This window comes from Nelumbo lutea, chromosome 4 (assembly GCF_056320005.1).
Source record: "Nelumbo lutea isolate HS-2025 chromosome 4, American lotus-T2T, whole genome shotgun sequence".
NCBI classification, from domain to species: domain Eukaryota; kingdom Viridiplantae; phylum Streptophyta; class Magnoliopsida; order Proteales; family Nelumbonaceae; genus Nelumbo; species Nelumbo lutea.
The window spans coordinates 3,704,629-3,731,158 of record NC_142687.1 but is presented as its reverse complement, the minus strand read 5'-3'; the positions used below and the strand labels follow the sequence as shown (position 1 = coordinate 3,731,158).

Genomic DNA, 26,530 nt, shown 5'->3' with positions numbered 1-26,530 from the left:
GGGGCGGAGATGCCAAGTCATTTTTGAAGCCTGTTCCTACTCTGGAGCATGCCATTTCCCATGAAAAAACCGTCCCAAATTTTATCAAAAAAAGAAAAAAAAAAACCCGTCCCAAACGTCCGGAACACGAGAATCACTTCGGTGGAACGATGCCAAACGGGACCTAATTGGACACCCACGTCAACTTTAATCTTTTTTGTTGGTAAAAGTCAACTTTAATCTAATCCTTTGAATACTAATGTAAGGGAACATGTTATGCGTATCTGCAAATAAATTGTAGTAATGATATAAAACGACATGTATCATCAAATGAAGGCATGTATAGGATTTATAACAGGATTTTTTTTGGATAAAATAGAATTGTTGAGTTAGGACTAGACAAATTTCAAGATAGAGGGCTTCTTCGTAATATATGGAACAACTAAGGCTTACTATGTAAAGTGACTGCAGCTATCAGCTATGACCACTGTCCATTGGCCCGGCCCCGTCAAGTGTGGTGTGTGGAGGTGCCGGTGCCTTTATAGTTAGTAGTGAATCCATCAAATCTAACTTGGAGGCTGGCTTTTCCCGGTAAATTACATTATTCCGTGAGGTCATTTCCCTATTCTCTCTCTCTCTCTGTCCCTGTTTTTTGTTTTTATTTTATTATTATAATTATAACAAAAGGAAAGAAAAAGTAGACCAAAAAACTGTAGCTTGCAATTCAGACTTCCAATAGGATGCAGCCACGTCAGTCTAATTTCCTGTAAAGCTTCGAGAAAGAGAAAGAGAAAGAGAAAGAGAAAGAGAAAGAGAAAGAGGAAAGAAAGAGAAAGAGGGTTTGCCTCCGTCATTCACAGAGAAGATAACTTCTTTCTCCTCACAATCACATGACCTCTGGACGACAAAAGTAAACCATTGGAACGCCGTCCATACGGAGCCAAATCCTAGTTTTCTTCCTTCCATGTACGCTCGGCGGTAATTGCCGGAATCTGAAGCATCGTAGCAGTTGACCGACCTCCATGGCGGGAAAGTTAAAGCCCTGACGCAGTTGCCTCCTTTCCTTCTCTTCTCGGGGCACCATACAATTAGATTGTTGTTTTCTTTTCTCAAGTTAAAATAGAGAGAGGATTAGAAAGATAGGTAGAAAGTGACATGTACGTCGTTCCTCCTCCTCAGAGTTCCGATGCAAATGCAGCCGCTGGAGGTGCCGTTGGGCCGCCACCGCCTAGGACTTACCAGACCTGGAAAGGCAGTAATGTAAGTGGAGCTTTCTTTTCCCTGTTTTCCTTCTCTCGTTTTTCTTGACTCGCCAATTTCAGTTAATAAATTGGGGTTTTCGAGGATACGAAGTTAGGGTTGTTATTATTATTATTATTATTTTTCTAGCAGCAGATTAGTGGTGGAATTGAGATGAGACTTGGAGGGTATTTCCTTTCTTTTTGTAAAAGTAATGCTTTTCTATTCCCCCACCCCCTTTTCAGTCGCAATAAGGAAACAAAAAAAAAAAAATGGAGATGACGGTTTCAAGATCTCTTCATACGTAGCCTAACACTTGTTTTGTTTCGGCCCTGGTTACAGGAAATGGTTTTAATTTGTTATAACCATGTTAATTTCGTTTCCCTTTTCTATTCTGTTTTAGGATTTGTAGGAATATTTGGATTTTGATTGTTGCAAAATGTGTGAAGAATGACCGGAAATTAGTAGTCAAACCTAATATTGTCAGAGATACATCCTGTTTTTTGTAATCTTATGGTTTCCAAGCTTTGGGCTTGTTCCTCTCTTTCCAAGCATCTCATATATGGGCCAGTTTCTTTCTTCCAACACCATTCATGAAATACTTGTGAAAAACGAAATTCCTATAATCTGTGAATGATAATTGATAAAAAAAAAAAATCTGTGAATGATACTCTACTCATACGCCTTGAATTTAGTGAGTTACCAGGGAATAAGTAGTTGATTATGGCTTATTTCAGAGACAATTTGCCAATTTGGAAAGTTCAACCCACGTTTTGTTTGCTGAAAATTTTACATCTATGAGTCCTTTTTGTAATTAACACTTAACAAAACTTGAAACGGACTTTGTAATGACTAATGAGAAGGTATTAAGCATATCATATGGAGTGAAAGTTTGACAATCATTTTTCGATAGAAACTACTTGGTAACTTATCCCTGGAGTGATTCTCCTTTTGACCTTCTTCCTAGATATCATTGATTGCATTTCCTATCTGAGATTTGCGCACATGTTTCAGGTTTAAAGTTCTGGTGTCTAGGGTACGTTGACATAGGAATAACCCAAATGCTAGGGCATTAGGTGATGAGGTGTGTTGGTACGATGGATGCCTATTTATATAAATTAAGAAAAAGTTAACTTATTAATTCTGTTTGTATATGTGGGTTACATAAAGCATTTTGGTTTAGGAGTTGTTTGGAAGAAACCAAATGAAAATATCATTTTCCTATTTTTCCTTATTTTTATCACACCGGATGGGATATTCTTCCTCCTTACCTCTGCTTCTTATTTTTCTGTTTTTGATTTTTTGATTGAGGAACAGTACATTGTTTGATCTCTGCTTTTCTTCAAAAGGAAAAAAAAAAAGAATAAAAATTGAGCATGATTTAACATGGTTGTTTTCGTGTTTGTTATGCATGCCTTTATAATTAGATCTTTGATCTTTCTGCTTGTTTTGTGATTTGATGCAATCAGTGTTTTAAAAGTGCAAGGCGCAAAAATACAAAAAAAATAAAAAAGCCAGAAAATAAAAAAAAACCAAAAAAGTTCAAAAAAATATTAAACATAATATTAATAAAAAATATAAACTTAAATTTTAAAATAATGTTTTAAAAAACCTATTGTCTAAAATTAAAATACATAAACATAAGATGTAAAGCATATTCAAATGAGAATTTAAAAATAAAATCAAACATATAAAGCATTTTCAAGCATGTAAAACCTCTAATCTCTTTTTTCACTCAATTGCATTACTTCAAGTAGCTAATGTAATGTAAAACATATTACATTCCTGATTCTACGAGCCACCTTTGTGCCATGCCCAGTGTTTTAAAAGCGCAAGGGCCAATTTGCGCTTGAGGCACAAGGCGAGGCGCATGCCTTTTTAAGAAAGGCACAAAATTACAAAAAAAAACTAAAAAATAAAAAAAAGTCAAAAAAATTCCAACAAATTAAAAAAATGCAAAAAAATAAAAAAATATTAAACATAATGTTAATAAAAATATAAAATTAAATTTTAAAATAAATGTTTTAAAAAATCTATTATCTAAAATTAAAATACATAAACATAACATATAAAGAGTATTCAAATGAAAATTTAAAAATAAAAGCAATCATATAAAGCATTTTCAAGCATGTAAAACCCACAATCACTTTTTCTCCTTAATTGCATTGCTTTAAGTAGCTAATGTGATGTAAAACATATTGCATTCTTGATTCTATGAGTCGCCTTTGTACCACACCCCTCAAGGCAAGCCCGGACGAGTCTATGTTAGGGTCTGAAATTCTTATTTATCACATAAAAAATAATGATTTTATAACTTTCATTGCCTTATTATTTTTTATGTGAAAAATAAGAATTTCAAACCCTAACATAGACTTGCTCAGGCTTGCCTCAAGGGCCGTGGTTGGGGGTCTGGGGGCGGAGCCCCCGGCTTAGCCGTTAGACTAAAAAAATAGCAAAAAAGAGCAAAAGTTTAAAAAGGCGCACGCCTGAGCTGAGGCGCAAGGTGCACTAAGCGTGTGCCTTTTGAAAGGGGTGCGCTTAGGACCTGGGCGAGGCGCATACCCCAAAATGCGCTTAGGTGCGCCTTTTAAATCACTAGCCACACCCCTCAAGGCAAGCCCAAACGAGTCCGCATTAGGTCTTAAATTCTTAGTTTTCACACAAAAAATAATGATTTTATAGTTTTAATTGCTTTTTAAGAAGACATTTTATTAGGATGAATGAATGAACAACATTACCAAATTGGGGGTAATGCTTGGGCTTGCCTTGAGGGGCGTGGCATGGGGGTCGGGGGGGCGGAGCCCCCGGTCCAGCCGCTATTTTCAAAAAAAGCAAAAAAGTGTCAAATTTTCAAAAGGCGCACCAGGCGTGTGCCTTTTGAAAGGGCTGTGCCTAGGACCTAGGCGAGGTGCATACCCTGAAATGCGCCTTGCCTGTGCGCTTGAGCACGCCTTTTAAATCACTGGATGCAATGTTTAACGTGGAGGCATGATGCGAGGCATTCCACTGCCTAGAGGCGTAAGGTGTAGTTCAGAATGTAAGGCATAAGCCTCCTGAACACAAGGAGGTGTAAGCCTCCTTAAGTGGAGGGGGCTGAGGAGGAAGAAGAGAGAGGAGGGGGATGAGCAAGGAGAGGAAGGAGGATCTCATTTTTCTTTATTTTTAATAAAATTCTTTTATATTAAGAATGAAGATGCATAAACTAGCTGAAAGGGGGGGTGTTCTTGTTGAAGAATCTCTATTTGTTTGTCAATTTTCTTTAGGGCATTCTTCACTTGTAAAGAATCTCTATTTGTTTGTCATTTTTCTGTACTCTTAACATCATATACCTATTAAAAAGGTCATGCATAAATGCATTCTATAGGAGAACTTGGTATTTGTTATGCGTGCTAGATATTCATTTATGTCAAATGGAAAAGGAAAAAGAGTCCTTGGTTGGATCAATCTTTAGTTCAGGTTAGTTGGATTATACTGCAGCTTATTTTGATTGCAAAGGATATAAGGCATCCTACATTTTCCTTCCTCCCTGCATGCAGTTGTGACTACCTTTGTTAGATGGTAATATTGAGTGCACTGCTGCACAAATTTTACTAAATCTGAGCTGGACCACCTGAAGCTGTTCCACTTGTTCATGCGTTTACTGTTGGAACTTAACTGGGGCTGCTACCATTTACCTAGGCTTGTCTGAGATTGTAAAGTGCTGCTTTTTTTATGGGAACTTACTGTATTAGCTTTTGAAACAAAGTTTCTTTCAATGTGGTTTTGCAAAGTATCAGCATTAAACTACATGTTCTTGTCATTTGAAATTTAGAATCCGTTTAGTGCATATTGGTTATTGACACAAATACTTAGTAAATATTCAATTTTTTGATATTAGAAAAGTAGGGATAAAACAACCGAGAATCAATGAACCGTTACGCTTGAAAAACCTTATTTTAGCATTGACATAAACCATTGAGATTATCAGTTTCATTTGTTGCTGCTTGGAGTTTTCCCTGTCAAAACCATTAAATACATGCCCTTGAATCCTGATTTCCATTTCGTTCTGTTAATTGTCATATCCATTGTTAAATTATGAGTTGAGTGCTTAAATCGTTTATTACTACTTCAATCCATGTTCTTATCTCTTCTAGCTTCTTTACCTTGTAACATTTCACTTATAGATGCTGTAGGTGGTCTTCTATGCATCTGCCAAACCATCTTGGCCTACTTTCTCTCACCTTATCACCTATTGGAGCTACTCCCAAGTTCCTTAAAATGATTTTACTTCTGGCCTCCTTTCTAGTTTTTCCACTTGTCCATTTTTTTGGTAATAAGTAAAATAGAAATCTATTGAAAAAAGAGAAGGTGACAAGATATCACCTTCAACAAAGGAGGAGAAACTTAACCCCCCCCCCCCCCCCCCTGCAAAAAATAGAAACACTCTTTCCTTTTCTTCATCCCATAAATATCAAAGCATTCTTGCTGCCAACAACCCAATCCCCCCTACCTCTACTAATTAGACTTATGCATTGGCATTTTCTTCACTCATTGGATGCCTCTTCTCTGATTCCCAGAACAATTTTCTTGTTGCCGCTTTCCCTCCTAAAACAATTTGCACCAACAATTTGCACACTTGGACTTCAGTTTCCACGATCTGTTCAAGATCCATCTTTTTTTTTCCTACTTTTCTAACTCGACCAACAATTTTCTCCTCATCTTCCTCTTCCCCTTCTTAAGACTCTTCTTCTAATTCACCCTTCACCCCCTTTACAGCCTTCTCTTTTACCACAACACTCTGCTCCATACAGCAAAGCTGGGCTTACAACTGTTTTATAGAATTTTCCCTTCTAATATAAGTGGTATTCGCCTATCACATAAGACTCCAGATGCACCTTCCGTCTTGCCCAACATGATTTAATTCTATGGGTGATATCCTCCGCAATCTCTCTCTCTCTTGTTACGAATTATCAAACCAATGTTTCGGAAAAGGTCACATTTGAGTTTTCTCTTGGTCTGCAGTCCTATGTTTACCCTGATTTGCACTCCCATTATTGTTATTGTTGTTGTTGTTGTTGTTATTATTATTATTAAGTTTATATAGCATATATTCTATTTTAGTCCTACATATTTTAAAACCTCTTGTTTCTAAGATATCAAGAGCTTTATTATGGGAATTGAGAGCTTTACTATTGAGAATACAAATGCTGGTCCGGTTGCTCCATATGTCTACCACCAGAGTAAGGGCAGGGATTTTGTCTCTTCTTTCTAGAGACATGTATGCCTGCTTGTTTGTTTATCTGGCTTTCTTCTCCTTTCTGCTCATGTTGAATTACCGCAACTGGACGTCTGGACTGTAACTAGATATTTAATTATTCCAAGATCTTCTGAATAGAAGATATGTTCATGAGAATTGTATACTATCTGACGCTGTATGCTCATAGTGGTTAAAATATCATTTGAGGAGGTTTTGAGTATTTGTTAATGACATGGTTGTTTTCTGTTATGCAGATATTTTTTCTTCAAGGGAGATTTATTTTTGGACCAGATGTGAGATCGTTATTTCTAACTATATTCCTTATCACTGCTCCAGTCTCAATTTTCTGTGTCTTTGTTGCCAGAAAATTGATTGATGATTTTTCTCACCATTTAGGAATCTCAATAATGGTTGTTGCTGTTGCATTAACATTATATGTGAGTTTTATGTCTTTTGCATCCCTTAAAATATTTAACTATGTCTTTTGCAACTCTTTCTATGGATCTCTTTCATGTTTAATAAGATGCCATACACAACAAAAATTAGTGCTTTAGCATTGAATAATTAATGATTTCATTCTTTTTTGAGGTTTCGATTTGCGTAAACTCTCCTGTTGCCACTTCTTGGATGCTTTTTTTTGTGGTTGAATATTTCATTAATTGATAATTCTTGGAGGTCATGTTACAATTCTGTTAATCCATGTTGCAAAGTTCTGAACCTAGCTGTGCTCTCCTGAGTAGGTATTGGTTCTAGTTGGTTTGCTTTGTTGTTATTGTTTTTTTTTTACTTGCTTTTTTTTTTTTTTTTATCTTTCTTTGTTTCCCTTTGATGCCTTTTCTATCAAAAAGAAAAAGATCCATGTTAGACAGATTCCTCTTTTTGATTGAGTGGGAAGATATGTGAGGGATCTTGGCCTCTAGAGCCTTGCCTAGAGGATTGTCCCATTCGTATTGAGAAAGAATCTTCTTTTGGAGGTCCCTCGCTATTTAGAATTGAGGAGGAAAATTGTAAGTTTCTCTAGGAAACCAAAAACGCTGAAAGAGGAAATAAAAGTGTGGAACAAATAACAATTTGGAAGATTAGAAGAAGCTCAAGAAACTATTTGCTCAAGGATTGAAGTTTTGGATGCACAAGAAGCTCAAGGTTTGTTCTTAGAGGAGAATAGAGAGGAAAGATGGGGTCTGAAGTTAAATCTAGAAGAGATTTAGAGGAAAGAAGAAATTAGTTGGAGACAGGAATCCAGATGTAAATGGCTATTAGAAAGTGATGGTGATTCTAATTTTTTTCACTCACTTGCAAATGGAAGAAGGAAAAACTCTATTTCTACTGTAGAATTGGAGGGTCAAGAAATTAGGGAGGACTGGGAGATCATTTGGATTTTTGTGAATCATTTCAAGGATTTGTTTTCAACCTCAAGGGGGACAACCTCAACTCTCCCGGATTTGGAATGGGACAGAATTTCAGCAGAGCAATCTCAGATTTTACAAAGAAAATTTTCTATTGAGGTGGTTAAGAAAGCATTTTTTTTTTCAATGGAGAGGTCCAAAGCCCCTGGGCCAGATGGTTTTCCATGGGTTTTTACCAAGAATGTTGGGTGATTTTGAAAGAAAGACTTCTTGTAGTGCCTGGGGAATTCTATTTCAAAGGGGAGATTCTCTCCTAGGGCAAATGCCACTTTTATTTCCTTGGTGCCAAAGGAGTAAAAAACCCCAAAGGAATATAGGCCAATAAGTTTGATTAGGAGCCTCTATAAGATTATCTCAAAGGTTCTGTCTGAAAGACTGAAAATTGTCTTACCCTCAGTGATCTCTCCTTTCCAAGGTGCCTTTGTTGAAGGAAGACAAATTATTGACCAAATCTTGGTGGCCAATGAGAGTGTTATAGAGAAATGAAGGGGTGGTGAGAAGGTTCTGGTGTGTAAATGGACCTAGAAAAGGTTTATGATTTAGTTGGTTGGAATTTCCTCTTAGAGGTTCTATCTAGAATTGGTTTTGGTGTAAGATGGTGGCTGTGGATTAAAGGTTGTGTTAGCTTTGTGAACTATTCAATTCTAATCAATGGAGTTGCAAGATATTTATTTCCTATCAAGAGGAGGATTAGGCAGGGAGACCCATTGTCCCCCTTCCCTTTTTACTTTGATCACAGAGGCCTTAAGTAGAATGATTGTTAAGGCGGATTTGCAAGGTTTATTTAGAGGCTGGAGGATTGGTAGGAACCAGATTGTTGTCTCCCATCTCCAATTTGCTGATGGCACAATCTTGTTTTGTGAAGGTGATGAACCAGAAGCTGTAAAGAACTTGAAGGGAAGGGTTTGATTGATAACTTTTAGCATGTCTCTAATCTATAAGGTCCCAAGGTCTCAGCTAGAATTGTAGGGCAACTAGAGAAATTTATGAGGGACTTATTGTGGGAGTTGAGAGGGAAAAAAAGGATCATTTAGTTAAATGTTTACAAGTTTGCAAACCCAAGGAAAAAGGTAGTTTAGGATTATGGAACCTATCTCTTAGAGACACTGCTCTGCTAGGTAAATGGTTGTGGAGGTTCCCTTTTAAAAGAGAGAGGTTGTGGCACAAGGTCATTGAATGCATTCACGGGATGGAAGAAAACGGCTGGAATGCAAAGCTAGCCCCCCCCCCCCCCCAATGCAACCTTAGCTTCTCCTTGGAAAGCCATTCATGAGGTCTACCCAACTTTCTTCAATTTCATTTGTTCTGATGTGGGAAAGGATAACAAAATCCGGTTTTGGGAAGACCTTTGGCTAGGGGAAACACCACTTAAAACACAGTTTCATGAACTTTCTGCCCCTTCTAATCTCAAAGAAGAAACTATCTCTAGAATGGGAACTTTTCTCCTCAAGGATTAAATTGGGATTTAGGCTTCAGAAGGGTACTAAGTGAGACTGAATGTGATTCTCTTATCCACCTACTTGATCTCTTAGAGAATGTGTTTTTAGATGAAAACCTTGAGGACTATAGAATTTAGTCAGCCTTTCTTGATGGGCTCTTCACTTTCTCTTGTTTTTTCACTTTCCTCTTCTATAGGGGGCAGACTTTCCCGGTGTAAGAGATTTGGTGTAAGCCTATTCCGCCTAAAATTCAAGCCTTCTATTGGGAAATTTTCCTGGGAATGATTAATTATTGTGATATACTGCAGAGAAGAAGGCCTAATACTTACCTTTCTCCTCATACGTGCTTTTTATGCAAGGCCAGTGGTGAAATTCTTTCTCATTTATTAATCTCTTGTTCTTTTGTGCATTGCATTTGGGAGTTTTTTTGTTCTCTTTTTGGTTGGGTGGTCTGGGAAGAGAGGAATGCAAGAATCTTCATTGGATAGAGTAGATCTTTGGAGGAGATGGTGGACAACATAATAAAGGTTGCACACTGGGTAAAAACCTTGGAAAGCTTTTAAGTTTTCTCTGCCAATGATATCCTTAGAGATTGGACAGAGGTGACAGTCATCTAGAGAAAAAGAAAGGAAAGAAAAGATAAGGATGGAATTGAAACCTCCAGAAGTCAACAAAGTAAAGCTGAACTTCGATTGCAGCTCCTTTGGAAATCCAGGTATGGCAGGAATAGGTGGTCTGATCATGTATTCTTAAAGCAGAATACTAGCTCTATATTCAGGACCTATTGGAATGGCGAACTCCTTGAAAGCTGAATTATTGGCTTTGCTGCAAGGTCTTCAGTTAGCAAAACAATTGGGGTACAGACAGGTGGAGGTGGAAGGAGATTCAAAGCTAACTGTTTCATGGGCTAAGTGGTAGCAGTCAGACTTCGTGGACTGTTAAGTATTGCATAGGACATAATTGCTGAATTTAAATGGGTGAGGACCGCAAATGGGTTAGCTGATTCCCTTGTTAAGCATGTAGTTATGAGGCAGTATTTGTTTTGGGCTGCTATGTAATACAAATGTACTTTGGGCTGGCAGTCCTATCTCTTTTGTTAACTTTATCCTCAATTATTATAATAAAAATTTCTCTTTGCTGATCAAGAAAAAGATCCATGTTGTAAGTACAGTTTGTTTTCGAAGAAAGAAAGTTACTCTGCATGCACATATAGTGAGCTATGTCTGAACCTTTGGGTTTTCACAATCCACCTCCGTGGACGTCTTGGGGCTCCCAGGGGGATTACTCCAAGAAAGGCAATCCATGTTCTCAGATAACCATTCAACCTAAAAGCTTAAGCTGTTAAGTGAGGTCCTTGAATAGGTTTTATTCTCTAACATGCCCCCTCACACGAAAGCCCATTGGGCTTGAAGTGCGGACAGCACATGCCCACCCATACCTTGTGCTGAAACTTAATTAATTACAGCGGGGGTGACAATAATCGAACACTAGACCACTTGGTCAAAGTGGCTATGATACCATCTCAGAGAACCATTCAACCTAAAAGCTTAAGCTGTTAAGCGAGGTCCTTGAATAGGCTTTATTCTCTAACACATGTTAACAGGATGTTGACAGCTGCTATGGCTTTGTCATGCTTCTGAGGAACTGGTGCACATTTGGGTGCAGGTCCTATGCTCTCAGCCCATTCAAAGAGTTGAGTTAAGGGAATTTGGGGCACATGCTTGATATAACATAAGGTGGGTAGTTGGACATGGTCATGTTACCTAGTTAGAAGGCATGAGTTAGAAGATCTTTATTGGAGGTTAGGCCCGTGCTTTGATGTTTGCCAGTCACATATTGAACTGGGATGGTTTGACCAAACTACGGTGTCTTGAAGCCATAGATTACAATCATGGTGCACGGTTGTATTGGCACATCATCTTGAAATGGTGGTTGGTTTGCTTTCTCAAGGCAGAACTTATGTCCAGTTGGTAGCAGAAACTGATACAAGACAGTTTGGAATTGAGACGTTTGAGAGTTCTTCCATATTCTGTATGTGTTTGATTGAGTCCATTGCTTTGTTTGCTTGCATTTGCCTCCACCAAAACCTGGAATGATATAATGAATGCCATTGGCGGTTATAGAAGCCCATGGCACCGATGTCTACATGGTTACTAATCTCAGGACTCTTCTACCCTTCTATAAATTGGATAGGTTGAAATCACTTCCAATCCATGTTACAAAGACTACTCACCACTTAATGCCAAAGCTGTTGTTCTGGATTTTGTTCTTGTGAACTAATGGAAGGTGCATGTATACACACACAAAACCAAACTTTCATTCATCGAATCATCTCTTCTAGTTTCAACTTCAATGGTTCCTTTTGTAGGCTCATTGGCTCAACACTAGGACTTTGATCTCCCTTTACAAACTCCAGTTTCAACTAAGAAATTGATCACAAACAACTTCTTATTTGCATTATAAACAAGACACCTAAATACCTTGATGCTCATATATGGATATCGGCATGGACATAGATACAAGAATGAGGATATAACTCTATTTCCTAAAATTCTAGAATCTAGACATGGGTATGAGTATGGATCCCATATGGTATGCTAATATCATTTTTTATATATTTTTTGAAGCCAAGTGTTAGTTTAGCAAGATTTATGTCTTGCCAATAATTAATTAAATCAATAACATATACAGAAACTTTTATAGAATGATATTTCAAAACAAATCATTATACATATTTTAAAAGTATCAAGTATGTTTAGAAGCGTCCATGCAGTATTTGGTGTCATCCAAAAAAATGGGTATGTCTCCTGTCCAACAATGGTATGCTAGGCATGTAGAGGTTTTGGTATCGAAGCCTATATATAACCTACAAGGACACTCAAAGTCTCAAACATGGAACACCTAGAGCAACTCTAACAACTGACTATTACTCCTAAAAAAACTAAGCAATGAAGCTATATCTCTCACTTAGGCAGATTCACCTTTGCTCACCCTTGGAAAGGTATATCTCTCACTTTTAATTTATCTCCTTTCCTTAGATACTGTTTTGGTAATGGTTTTCTTATTAAGTTTTGGACTGATCTATGGTGGTATCTCACTCCTCTCAGCTTGGCCTTCCCTATACTCTTTAGACTGGTCCTTGACAATCAGGTCTGTGTGTTTTCCACCCTTGTTAGGAGCGGTGAAGGTCTGTCTTTCAATTTCAACCTCTGTAGAACCCTAACGGAACCTGAGGTGTCTGAAATCTCTTCCCTTACCCTTTATCTCTCCAACGTTTGCCTCTCTCCCTGTAATCTGGACATGTTTATTTGGTCCCTGACAACCAATGGGTCCTTCACCATCAAATCCTACTTTAATTGGCTGGTTGCTGGGCCCAGTCCCCCTCCCTTCCTGGCAAAGAGAATATGGAGATCTTCAGTTCCTCCCAGAATTACTTTCTTCATTCGGGAGGCAGCTATTGATCATATCAACACTTACGAGTTATCCAAAGGAAAAGGAAAGGTATGTTTCATGTCTCTCCCCATGTTTATGTTATGTGCCTGCAAGGCAATGAATCAGTTGGACACGTGCTCATAAACTGTAAGGTAACTCGTTCCTTGTGGCAATTCTTCCAAGACCACCCATGGCAGCAACTATTTTTGGGTCCCTCCAAATTCAGTGAGTAACTTCATTTTCCAATGGAAAGGTAGAAAGATGTGGAAGTGGGGAAGCATCTTCTGGAAAACTGTGATTAATGCAGTCATGTGGTGCATCTGGGAAGAAAAAAAAATTGACCACAAAGTGTCTTCTAATTTATCAAAAAAAAAAAAAAAGTGTGTTCTACAGTAAGTGTGAAAAGGCATGCTGTGAATCTGATCTTCTCTTGGATGCTGGCCAACAAAGCATTTTCTTGGATCAGTTATGGTGACTTGGACAGAAACCTACTGGAATTTCTTTGCTCCTCTCCCTTTATTCCTCAGCCCACTCTTCCACTCTCCCCTAGACCCAATAGCAGCTTTATCCTTAAGCTTGATGGCAGTTTTAGAGGACCAGTAGAACCCCCATCTTTTGCAGACATTGGAGGAGTTATCTTGAATACTGTAGGGAGATTGCAGTGCGCCTTCAGTGGTCCTATTTCAGCAGCTGATGCCTCTGAAGATTAGATCCAAACTCTTCTCATGGCTCGTGAATTGTCCTCTCTGTTCATGCTACCTCTATTTTGGTGGAAGGTGACTCCAGGAATGCAATTGGGTGGACGAAAAGCAAAGGAACTTGTCCTTGGAGGCTTGAACACTTCCTCTATGAAATCTATGAGCTGTCAGCTTCTTTAAATTGCATTTATGGATGGATCTCTAGAGAATCAAACCAATCTGCAGATTGTTTAGCCAAATCTGGTTCAGGCAGGGATTGCTTGTACAGAGCAAATGTATTGCCTGCATCTTGAAAGGGCTGTTTTTTGTGGTTTTTTGCCCTGCTTTTGTACATCTCATGTACATCCCTCCTATGAATGAATGAAAGTTACCCTTCAAAAAAAAAAAAAAAAAGATAAGACACTAATTAAGAACTTCCTAATCCTGTCATAGATTAGAGGAATTCACATCGGCACCCACAACACCCCACAGCACATCCTAACTGTGTATTGGGAACATCTCCCAGTGGCATGTACGGGAGAGATGTTCCCAATGCACACTGAGATGTGTATGTGGGGCGCTGATGTGATCTCAGACTAGAGAGCTTCCAGCCTTCTACCTTCAGAGAAGTGACATCTTATTTGCTCAAGAAAGAGCATCTCAAAAGTGGTTTATTCCCACTTTCAAGCAAATGCTTCCTTAGAAATGTGTCCACTCTCAAGCAAATGCTTTCTTCCTTGGAAATGTGTCCACTCTCAAAAAAGCAAAAACTCATTTCAAATGATGTAGGATCCATAAAGTGGGTTATTTAGAAATAAAACTTGATTTAATCTCTTAAATTAAACAACAAATCTATACATAAAAAATAAAATACAATAATAACAACCTAAGTTTACAACATAAATTGGTGTCAAACAAAACGTATTAACATCCATAAATAATGGCCCCATACTTAGTATGGGAGGTCATTCTTTTGTTGGATGGGTGATTAGAAAAGCTATATAATGAAACCAAAATCATGGAAAAGGACCAGTTTTGACCCCTGAAATTAGGATGAAAGAATAATGCGTGATTATGATTACAACCACAACTCTACCTACTCTCTAAAAAAGGGTGCTTAAACTATTATAATCTTCAAGATGATTATCTCTATTTACTAAAACACTAATAAATCTGGAAAAGATAAACTCCGAAAGGACTAACATTGACAAAATTCTAATAAGCTAAAAACTACATAATTGCCACTGGTGTAAGAATTTGAAAAAACTCGATTTCTTCCATGATATTTGTTGAGTTGTGTGCTTAGCTTCCATATCAAAACCTGTGATTTTTAATCCCATTTTGAATTTATATTCCACTCTTACTTTATTGCTGTACAAATTATTCTGTAGTGGTTGTTATGAATCTTATCTTGATAAATTTGATAAAGAGTATGAGCTATTCAAGATTTTTTAATCATAAATGACGGGTGTGGTTGGTTGCTCAGATTTTAGTTCTTCTTCTGTTAACTTCTGGAAGAGATCCTGGTATTATACCTCGTAATGCACATCCTCCAGAGCCAGAGGGCTATGATGGGAGTTCTGAAGTTGGTGGTCAAACTCCACAGTTACGTTTGCCTCGCATGAAGGATGTTGTTGTCAATGGGATCACTGTGAAAATCAAGTACTGTGATACTTGCATGCTTTATAGACCTCCTCGCTGTTCACACTGTTCGATCTGCAATAACTGCGTGGAACGGTTTGATCACCATTGTCCCTGGGTCGGCCAGTGTATTGGTTTGGTAAGTGATGATATTAATGTGAATCTTATGGAACATTGTTTGTTATCTGATGGAATGACATTCACATTTTATTTTCTTCCTCTCTTCTATGTCCTTGATTCATTCAAACCTAAACTTTAAATGGAATTGGGTCACACTTTTTTTTTTTTTTTAAAAAGACACATCACCTGCTTGGCTGTTTATTGTGGATTATTACAAGTTCTAGCCAGCATCATATATGGTATAAATATTTACAGAAAAAAAAAGAATCATATATGATATAGATCATGATAACCCCTTAAGGTTGACTTCAAAATGGTATTCATCAATTTGCAAATGGAACTGTGCTAAGCAAATGAAGATGTTGATAAGCTTTCTGGTGGACCTCAAAATGTTGCTCCAGGCAGTTCTTGATTTCTAGCAATAAAAAGGGCAGTCTTTGATTTATTGATATATGCCCCTCTGAATTCTGAACAATATTACTATGACCATGTGCAGCGAAATTATCGGTTCTTCTTCATGTTTGTCTTCTCAACAACTCTTCTTTGCATATATGTGTTTGGATTCTGCTGGGTCTACATCACGAGGATCATGGATGCTGAGGAGACCACAATTTGGAAGGCAATGACCAAAACACCTGCCTCCATTGTGTTGATTATTTACACATTCATTTCAGTTTGGTTTGTGGGTGGCCTCACTGTTTTTCATTTATATCTCATCAGTACAAACCAGGTAAGATAAGGTTTTTCTGTATATCATCCATGCAAATTGAAATCTTGAAGATTCTCAAGTTTTTGAGACATTGAGATTTTTGTTTCATGACAGACTACCTATGAGAACTTTAGATACCGATATGATCGACGAGCCAATCCATACAACAAAGGAGTGGCAGAGAACTTCAAGGAGATATTCTGCACCAGCATTCCATTATCCAAAAACAAATTCAGGGCAAGGGTGCAACGGGAGCCTGTGTTACCACCTCGTACTGTGGGTGGTGGTTTTATTAGCCCCAACATGGGAAAAGCTGTGGGAGACAGAGAAATGGGTAGAAAGCCTACATGGGGTGAGGCTGGGGCTGAGTCAGGTGACTTTGAAGGGCAGCATAGCAATGATGATGGCGGAGACAACAAGGATGGTGGGTTCGATGATGCCTCATCAGATTTAAGCAGGGCATATCCTGCAGATGGTACCAAAGGGCGTGCAGGAGTACATCCTAGGCGCTCAAGTTGGGGACGGAAAAGCGGGAGCTGGGAAATATCTCCAGAAGTTCTTGCAATGGCGGCTGGAGTTGGTGAATCAAATCGGGTTGGAAGTGGGAGTGGTGCCAGCGCGACAACAGGCAACCAAGATTCTCAGTCAGACTCTAGGCTATAGAAACCAAACTGAACAGGGTAAAATTATTGCAATTAGTATGGAGTGGGATGTTTGGACCCTGACGCCTCCCCTTGGCAGCTGATCATCGAGGAAATTAACTGGGTTTATGACAACAGGATAGCCAGAATGACAATATCGGTTGGGCACTCCAACTCTACGCTGTAAAAAGAAATAAGAGCGCGTTAAGAGGAAATGGGCATGGTAGGTTGCAATTTGGGTGGTTTGGGGCATGACGCTTTGCTGGTCATCTTCCACGTTATTGCTGTGTTTACTTTCGTATGGTATGGGGCTTGTTTGGTTGGTTGAACTTGAAGGGGGCATGATATTTGGGTCATTGTATATCTAGGAGGAATAGTGTGCCTTTATGAGTTTTATTTTTTTCGCTTCTGTTTTTCCTCTCTTCTAAGCCTTGGTTATGACGCAGTTTGTGGAATAGGTATTTGTCTTGTTATTGCTTTCTGTATCTGAAGATCAATGTTTTCACGTCTCTAATATATGAATATTTGGTGAAGACGTTTCCTGCCGAGCAGCGGCAGCCAACAAAACCTTACTTCTGGGGCCTGTGAGTACAGAGCTTTTATTAATATTCATGTACGGCTGCTGCGTGCTATTACTTTGCATTTGTTATTTTTGTGGGATGAAGGATCAGATCAGCCGGATTATTCAATCATCTTCGAATTGGTAGGACATGCAACCGGATCAGAAAGGATCGAGGCTGGATTTAAGGGCAAAGATTGATGAGAATGGATTTTAGTGAAAAGGGTTGAATTTGATTCTTCCCTTCTCCTATGGTCATGGGAGTATTCTTTTTTTTTTTAATAAAAATATAAAAAAAATCATGCATGACGGGGGTATCTTTTCTGTAGTTATCGGTTATTTTAGTAGCTTTTTAATTAAAAAAATTAGGAAAAATTCCACTTTAGTTCCCTGAAGTTTGGGGGTAGTGTCAAGTTAGTACTCAGACTTTAAGCGTGTCACTGCAGTATCTAAACTTTCAAAAAGTGTCAAGTTGGTTTTTGTAACTGATCATCAGTTATCTATTAAAAATGTTAAAACTATCCTTCAAAAGAAATAATAACTGAAAGTAAAAAAATAACTACACAATAATGTATTTTAGATGTAAAGGTAAAGACAATGATGAACAGTGTCTTCTTTTGAAGGATAGTTTTGACGTTTTCAACAGATTATTAATAGTATAGTTTCATTCACCAATGTATTTTCATTCCAATGTTTGTTGGGAAAACATTTGAGCAATTTCGTTTGCATGAAGCAAGTAAAATGATTGTATCCTATTCTATAGAGCTGACACTAAGCAAGTAAAAGAGCTTAATCAAGTCCACTGTTTTGAACAGATTTCTGGACAGAAATCAAATCCTAGCAAATCATTAGTGGCTTACATCACCAATGTGCCAAGGCACCACAGGAAAATAATTAGCCAAGTCCTCAGAGTGAAACAACCATTAGTGGGGAATAATTATTTTGGAGTGAGACTAACGTGAAAGACAGAAACCAGCACACAGAAGGAACTCCAACAGAGAATAATAACAAAAATAAAAACTTGGAGTTCAAATCTACCATCTCAAGCGGGCAAATCTACGCTTGTCAAGTCGGTTCTGCAGTCAATCCCTCACTATCAGATGACAACAACAAATTTACCCCAAAAATTCCATCAAGCAGTAGACAGATTGTCACGTGACTTCTGGTGGAATTCCCAAAAGAGACATACAGTCTCGTGGAATAAGCTGTGCCATCCCAAAGTTGTGGTGGATTAGGTCTCAGGCAAAGTGCAAGGATGAATAAAGCTTTATTCAGCAAACAGGAGTGGAGGCTGTTAGCCTTCCCAAACAGCTTGTGGAGCTCACAAATTAAACAGAAATACTTCCCCAATTCCAATCTGTTCAATGCAAGAAAACCAAGAAGTAATAGTTCTCCATGGTGGAGACAAACCCAAAAGCTCCTGTCCACTCTAAAACCAAACACCTTGTGGATGATCAAGAACGGTGAAAACATACAGGCATTCCAAGACTCTTGGGTCCCCACGATTCCGAAGCCAGCCCCAAATACTCATCAAAACCCGAGTATAAAAGTGAGTGATCTCCTAAGCTCAGAGGGAGCATGGAACCAGGCAGAGATGCTCCGGTTAGTGGACCAGCAATCAATCCCCCACAAAATGAGCATTACAAAAAACAATGAGTTAGAGAGAGACACACCTGTTTGGAAATTAACCAAATCAGGGAGATTCACAGTAAGCTCAGTTTATCACTTCCTTTCTTCTGAAGTAAGCTCATCATCATCAACATTCTTTGACTGGAAGCTACTTTGGAAGATGAGTATTCCATACCGATTCCAACTTTTTGTTTAGAAAATGCTATGGAAAGGTATACCCACGAAAGACAAAAGCCACCATTGGCTAGGTCAGTCGGATTCATTATGTGTGTGGTGCTTAAATGAGGTAGAGACTTTTCATCACCTTTTCTTTCATTGTCATTTTGCACGAGATGTATCGTGTTCAGCTCAGGTTGGACTAAACCCAGAAGCAATATCAGACCAGCCGGCCCATATAATCCTCTCAAATTGGCACCAAAAACTCAGGTCAGCACATGCAAAGGAAGTGGCAATAGAGATCATGGGAAGGGGGTGTATGTTGCTTTATCTTATATGGAATGCAAGGAACAAAAAACAATTTGAAAATGTCACATATATCCCACAGGAAATCATAAAGAAATAGAGAACCTACATGCTACTAGAAGAATGGAAAGACTCGGGCAGTTGTGCTAATGTACAGTTTCCAGAAAACCCACTTAGGGGAGTAGCTACCATGCAAATTGATGGTTCTTATGATCCTATTACAGGAAGTGCAGGACGAGCTTTCATCCTCCCACAGTCAACAAGAGAAGAAACCATATATGAAGGAGCGCCATGCTGGGCAGTCAGCCCTTATGGTGCAGAGTTAAAGGCACTAATTTCAGGATTAGAGGCAGCACACAGACAGAAATTATCTTCGGTAGTAGTATACAGTGACTCCATGCAACTTAAGTCTTTTTTGCAGGGCATCACAAAACCAAAGCTCTGGGTTGAAAAACTTCATCAGCCACGGTTAGCTAAACTTCTGGAAGCTTTTACTAGTTTGTTTTTTGTTATACATAAATAGAACAAACAATCAGGCCGCGCACATCCTAGCATATACAGCCTGTAAATCAGCGATATCTATAGTTCCTTCTAAAAACAGAAGGATGGGTATAACCTTAAGTTACGTAAATGAATGAAGCAGCCTCTTAGCACGTCTGGTCTTTTAATTAAGGATTAAGGGGATTGGCTGTGATTATTACCGTGACACATTGGTATTTGGTAGCTGCTACGAGGGATTTACTTTTTAATTTGAGAGATGTAATCTTACATCACGACTTTAACTTTTCATTTTATGTTTCAGCATCAAGCACGTAGATGCAATGCATTCAATCTGTATGCAAAATTATATGGGTTCTTAAATCCTAATCCTAACTGCCTAAGTGGAAAATGGCTTTTTGTCTTCTTTTTTTTGGCTGCGGGCGTTTATGCAACTCTTACCGTAGAACTTTGCCCTACGGACAAGGTGGGATCCACTGATATAAGACAAAGTTGACCCAACCCCGCTACCCTTTCATGCATCATGGACGTATCACGTATGACGGAAGAACTGTTGACGATAAAACCGTGTTACTTCATGACAAGCTTGACTCTACTCTTCAGTAGTCTGGATCTGCCATTAACAAAAATAGCTAGGCACGTAGCAGTTTTTTGCCACCTGTTATCGACACATGAGTTTTATAAAAAAACTTTGTCTATGTGTGAAGGACAGGTGGCATCAAATGGTGATGTGCAGATCCAGACTCTACTCTTCATTGGTGTATACCGAAAAACTTTTTTATTTGGCAGACTGAAAACTAATGGTGCTTTGACTTTGGACGAAAGAATCTTTCCGGTCATCCACATTTAAGTCCTCCATGTTTATGACATATGACTTATGACTCTCATATTATATATAGGCAATTCAGGCTAGGAATGGTTTTGTTTAAAGTTTAGAAAACCACAGAATACAGAAAAGATGGTTTACGAAACGAAGCCATAAATGCTCTCATTGATGGCTGGGGCTGTGGGGACTTGGAAATGGCTGCTCTTTGGCTCCTCAGCTTTGGAAAAACCGTGCCGTATTTGGAAAGTGTGCGTTAAACACAGACAGTCAAGGAATTCAACCCCATCTTGGGTAAATCAAGAGAGACTTTGAGACAGAGCCCCACCTAACCTTTAACCTTAGCTTTGGATCGACATTTTAGCGTTATTCACTTTTTGTATTTCTTTTTCACTCTTTACAGATCTCAATCTCAAATCAGGTGCTTGTTTCCCGGAAAAAAAAAGATATACATGCTCATGCGGTAGTGAAGAGGCTTTGGTGCGTTCATTTTCTTCAGACTGATTTAGAAGGTTGGTTTCTCTTCTTGTACTTGCATGTTCTTGTGTTTTTGGCCCTTCTGGATGAAAGGCTAGCTCCACTGATGCAGTTTTCTATTTCTATTCAAATTGTTTTCTGGTTTAGACAATGGATCTCTTTTGGATTATGTGATCAATTACGGGTTTGTTAATGGCAGGTATGTATAAAAACCAGCTGCAAGAACTGGCACAGAGGAGCTGTTTTAATCTCCCTTCTTATGCATGTATCAGAGAAGGGCCTGATCATGCTCCTAGATTCAAGGCCTCCGTCAATTTCAATGGTGAAATCTTTGAAGGACCCAGCTATTGCACGACACTAAGACAGGCAGAACATGCAGCAGCCGAAGTAGCACTCAACACTCTCTACACAAGAGGTCCTTCAAGGTCTCTAGCTGCCAAAGTTCTCGTAAGTTCTCTGCGAAACAAAACCAGACATGATAAGTTCGGCTTCTTCTTTTCTATGTTTGAGGAGATGAAAGAATAGCTATATGTTTTTCATTGTTTATTCTACTCTTCCTTCTATGAGCTCTGCTTAGGATGAGACTGGAGTGTACAAGAACCTGCTGCAAGAAACTGCTCATAGAGCTGGTCTGAACCTCCCTGTATACACCACCGTGAGGTCAGGACCTAGCCATATACCTGTTTTCACTTGCACTGTAGAGCTTGCCTGTATGAATTTCGTTGGTGAACCAGCAAAAACCAAGAAACAAGCTGAGAAAAATGCCGCCATGGCTGCCTGGTCTGCTTTGAAACAAAGTAATTTCTGTTTGTCATAGTTTCCTTCTCAGTATGTATATAGAAATTTGATCTTTATCACGGCTTCTAAGCATGACCATGTTTATCCATGTAGTGCCAAGTTTTGGTTTTCCATCTCGAACAAACAAAGATAATGAAAGCAATACTGAAAACAATGAAGAACAGGAACAGGCAGCAGTGGCAAAGGTTCTCTCAAATTTCAGGCCTAAAGATGGAAAAAGATCCGAAAAACAGAGGGTGACTAAGCAGGCAGGCAGAAGAGAGCTCTTGATTCACAGGGATAACGTTTCTACTTCTTCCCCCCAAAACTTATTGCATCATCAGGAATGGACGTCTATGGATCCGGTCCCTGATTTCTCCTTGAATTATACAGCCCAGCAACAGAAACAGCAAAAGAACTGCTTCTTGGCTCGTCTTCCCCAATCTATTCCTCTCACATCTTCCAAGCTCCTACCGCCAAATCCAACCAGAGAAAACCATCTCTCTTTCTACCCACCGAACAAACCTATCCCAGTACGAGTTAGCAACAGATCACAGGTCAATAGACAAGAGTTCCCACCTTCATTGGAAGAGCATGAAAAGGACGAAGAAGAGTGTCTTAATGGAAAACCAGATGCCAGTGAGAAACCCATGGAAAAGGAACCCAACAATTCAAACAAGGGTTGTACCTTGGGGCCAAAACTCAGTTATCAACAGAGATTTCCACTCCCTAAGACGGGAAAGCTCAACATTTCGATGCCTGATCACTGTCCGAAACAAGCACAGATCACAACCAGGCATTTCAGACCTCTTTCTTCTCCAATGGAGGCAGCCGACGTAGCAAACATGGTCCCAGCAGCGGTCCTTCTCCCAAGAATATTGAACACAAACAGGTTCTATGTACAGAGCATTGCCCCAGCAGTTCACATTCGATCAGTGATTCCAGTTTGTGCAGCCCCACCCGTGAAGCCGCCATCATCAACTCCTCTAACATCCCAGATGAAAGAAGTGTCGTCAAAATCCTCGCCCTCAGTCTCAATACAAACAGAGGAAGAAGCCACATCAGCCAGCTCAAAATTGAACAATCTACAGTAGTGAAAAAACAGAGCAAAAAGAACAATATACTAATCCAATCCATATTATCCCATGAAGCTGGTTTTCCTTGGAGTCTTTCCGCAAAACTTTTCGTATCTTTTGTTCTGAAGCCATGATTTTGTCTCATTTGTCTAGTGAAAGTTGTATCCGTGGTTAAAGATTTTTCTTTCTTGTACGCTTCACTGTTTTACTAATCTCGGGAAGAAGTTACTATGACGAGAACTGAGAAGAGAACAGGGGGGAATGCAGAATGCTCCCACTATTGATGATAAATGAGTAAAAAAAGGAAGACATTAATTGACAGCTGAAGAGAGGTTGCAGAGATAAGTGGGGGAAAGAAAAAGGAGGGTGTGGGCAGATGGGGTAGCATTGAATGCGGGTTCAAGAGCAAACAAATACAGTGATGAACGCAAGCGTTGAATTGTGGTCAGAAAATTAATGGTTCTGTCTTCCTCATTAATGCTACATTGAGTGGACGTAGAATCAAGAAACGAGAGCAGTGATTTGTCAACATTTTTCTTCTTGCACTGTAACTCCATTATATGTTAACCAACTTGTTTATCAGTTATCACTGAGCCCCCCACATCCCAAGGGGGGAGAGAGAGAGAGAGAGAGGTTGTCTTTCTCACTGTTTGACTGAGGTTGGGGCTGGCTTCTCAAATGTTTCAAAATGAGAGAATTAGCCATAGCCGTCATTGTGCTGAATTTATCTGTTCTAGGCGCCAAGAGAGAGAGAGAGAGAGAGGCTCTGTGTGTTTGGATAGGTTGGGGCCGGTGGGGTATGGGTAATCCGTTCCCTTACTATGATGTAGTCCAGTGCGGTACTCGAGTCGTTTTATTTCCATCTTCTTCACGGGGAAGTTAATAATTAAAATGAGAATTCCCTCTCTGCCGTAGTATTGGTGCAGTGCAGCCTACCCTGTTGCTGCAGTTTAAAATGTGCGAATCTCTCTCTCTCTCCGGTCTCAACTCTCACCACACGAAATACTCAAAAATTCAAAATAAAAGGGCACATCTGAATACACACAATGCTTGGTTGTCATATGTCAGTTGAGTTGACTAGGCCTTAGGTCAACATCACCTTATGAATAGTGAATACACAATCGGGGTGGCTCCATGTTTGAATTTTTCAGACCTCATGCTTCAGAGTTCAGACATCAGACCCTCACCGTCAACTGGTCCCCCCTTAACCAGTTCGAGTCAACTCTCTCTCACTCTGTTTGATTTTAATCAAAAGGATTGCTTGGATTGGATTGTGTAGATTTTATTTTATTTTTCATATTTCAAGGACTTGGATTTTATTATTATCCTATTCCTAGTTGATTCAATCCAGAGAATTTGTTTGTTAAATTGGTGGATTAGTCTCTCCTCTGCTACTGCTCCATTCCATTTTTCTTTTAAAAAAAGCAAAAACATTGGTACGAATGCGCAGGCACTCGGGGCCTCCGGTCAATCCCCGTATTTTATTTTCAGACCATCTCACCACCGAATATAAATATTTTTTAGCTCGCAAAGTTTGCCTTTTTGTAATTTTCCAACCACAATAGTGCAGTCGACATATTTGAATTTTACACTTGGAAACGAGGCCTAAGCGGATGGAGAGAGAGCTTCCAGGTTCCAAACCCTGAAAGGCTGAAACCCATTACCCTTACCGTACAGGCTACAACCAACCAGGATCTCTACAAACTAATGGGTATATATAGCACACGCATCACATAGTGGTTTTCATCCGGATGCAGGGCTTCGGGATAAAAATCAACACCAAGGAAATAGAGCTTGAGGAGTGAGCATATTTCTTTTATACGGCAGCTAAATCTCTCAAGTACACCCAAAGTATTTTTTTGTAAGTGATGTGGGTTAGCCTGACAGCGTCAGCCATAGAGGGGAGCCCTGTTTTCTTTGTACGGAGCCAACCATATGAAGGTTAGACGTATCTACTAGGGCATGCCGTTTGACTTCGTACGATTCTCATTCAATATGTTCATCTTCACATACCTTCACCACACTCAATTATAAATAAGAGGTAAATCTCCCTTAAAGGGGGATCCACAAGAGGGAATTCTAACACAACTCACTCATTTACTTCTCGCATCTACCTTGCTCCCTTAGCATTTACTCTTGGAGATTTGGTGCACCCGAGGACTGTTTTCAAGACCTCGTCTCACCCTCTCCTACTTTACTCATCGTACTAAATTGAGCATTGGAGCCTATGCCTCGGGTCTCCGCCCGAGGCCACTGACATTCCCTGTTTTGCAGTACCCCCGGTCTCCAAGAACCTCGTCACTGAAGGAACAACCTACAGTCATCGGCTTTTATAGTCCTCGGAAGGAATACCTCGCCTCAGCCTACCTCATTGCACTCAGCCAGTCCGTGCGGCAACAATTGGCACCGTCTGTGGGAAACGTTGCTAAGATGACCCCCGCTTTAGGATAAAAAAAAACATACTCTAAATCCAAGCCCTCTTAAGCTTGAAAGCCATGGTGTGAAGAACCAGGAACAATTAGAACCTGGTCACTTATGAACAATTTCAAGTTGTCCTCAATCGTTTGGACCACCTTGCTCAACGTATGGAAGAAGTTTGCCCCCGAGAAGGAGGTCCCTCTCGAGGCGACCGCCCCGCTGGGGTTTAGAGGATCAGGGCCGATACGAGCATGTCGAGCCACCAACCCTCGACCATGGTAACTCGTTGGCCAAACCATCAGAATCGGGCAACAACCATAACCCATATTCACCACGAAGGAACATCTGTCCTTCTGGACAAAGGGAAAGTGTGCCCACTCAGAGCAACACCACCGTTGCCGGAGGGAGGTGCCTTGGGACGATGGCGGGCATCTTGGCCACCCTAGAGTTCGCCCCGAGGTGAGAGATGACGCCACCTTCGGTCATATATCTCTGGGACGTTCTGAATGATCATCGCACCGGCAGAGGAGCACACAATCATGTCTCGGAGTACTCGGGAGTCCGAGTCAACGCCCACCAAGTCTGCGAGGACTAAAGTGAGGCCCATGCCCATGCTGACCTAGGGCTTGCCAAGATTGGGGCCATCAAGGATGAGCTCCACCAGGTTAAGGAGAGCTGAGCTGATGCCTCAACCAGTCATGGCAACTCCACTGATCGCATGGACGCATTTGCCCTAGAAATCATTTCGGAGCCTCTCCCCCCACATTGGAAATGTATGACGGGAGCACCAACCCTGATGACCACCTAGAGGGTTTTAGGGCGCTCATGATACTGTACGGGTATTTTGACGCTTTGACCTTCTAGGCCACCTTCAGGGGGGCCGCTTGCCGCTGGTTCTCTGGCCTCCCTCCTCAATCAATCAGCTCATGGGAGCAATTTACAACTTTGTTCCTCACCTGCTTAATGAGTAGTAGACAATGCCAGAAGAGCGTAGTCTCTCTAATGTCACTCAAGCAGAAACTGGGTGAAAGCATGCAATCCTACATTGACCTCTTTAAGAAGGAAGAGCTCAAACTTTGAGACCTCGACCCTATGGTCTCCATGCATGCCGCCATTAATGGACTTTACCTCAACTCAGCCCTCAAGTGCTCGATCGCCAAGACCCCACTGAAGACTAAGCTCGAATATCTTAAGAAGGCCCAAAAATACATCGTAGGTTGGGGACAAACAAGAAAGGGCAACCGAGCACCAAGACGGGCCCCTGAAGAAGAAGAGGAAAGGCGGGCACCAGC

The 26,530-nt window shown here is 39.9% G+C and overlaps 2 protein-coding genes across 2 annotated transcripts; both read left to right on the top strand.

The window, feature by feature from the left end:
• Window positions 1-778: 778 nt before the first annotated feature.
• On the top strand, window positions 779-17,086 carry LOC148853436 (putative protein S-acyltransferase 7). Its single transcript, XM_088984522.1, has 5 exons — window positions 779-1,239; window positions 6,709-6,891; window positions 14,895-15,188; window positions 15,666-15,899; window positions 15,993-17,086. The coding sequence occupies exons 1-5, from the start codon at window positions 1,135-1,137 to the stop codon at window positions 16,539-16,541; spliced, it is 1,365 nt and encodes a 454-aa protein (XP_088840648.1). The 5' UTR covers window positions 779-1,134; the 3' UTR covers window positions 16,542-17,086.
• A 3,391-nt stretch (window positions 17,087-20,477) lies between these two features.
• LOC148853435 (uncharacterized) lies at window positions 20,478-23,020 on the top strand. Its single transcript, XM_088982592.1, has 5 exons — window positions 20,478-20,784; window positions 20,894-21,002; window positions 21,167-21,414; window positions 21,545-21,764; window positions 21,859-23,020. Exons 1-5 carry the CDS (start codon window positions 20,650-20,652, stop codon window positions 22,836-22,838), a joined length of 1,692 nt encoding a protein of 563 aa, XP_088838718.1. The 5' UTR covers window positions 20,478-20,649; the 3' UTR covers window positions 22,839-23,020.
• The last annotated feature ends 3,510 nt before the right edge of the window (window positions 23,021-26,530 follow it).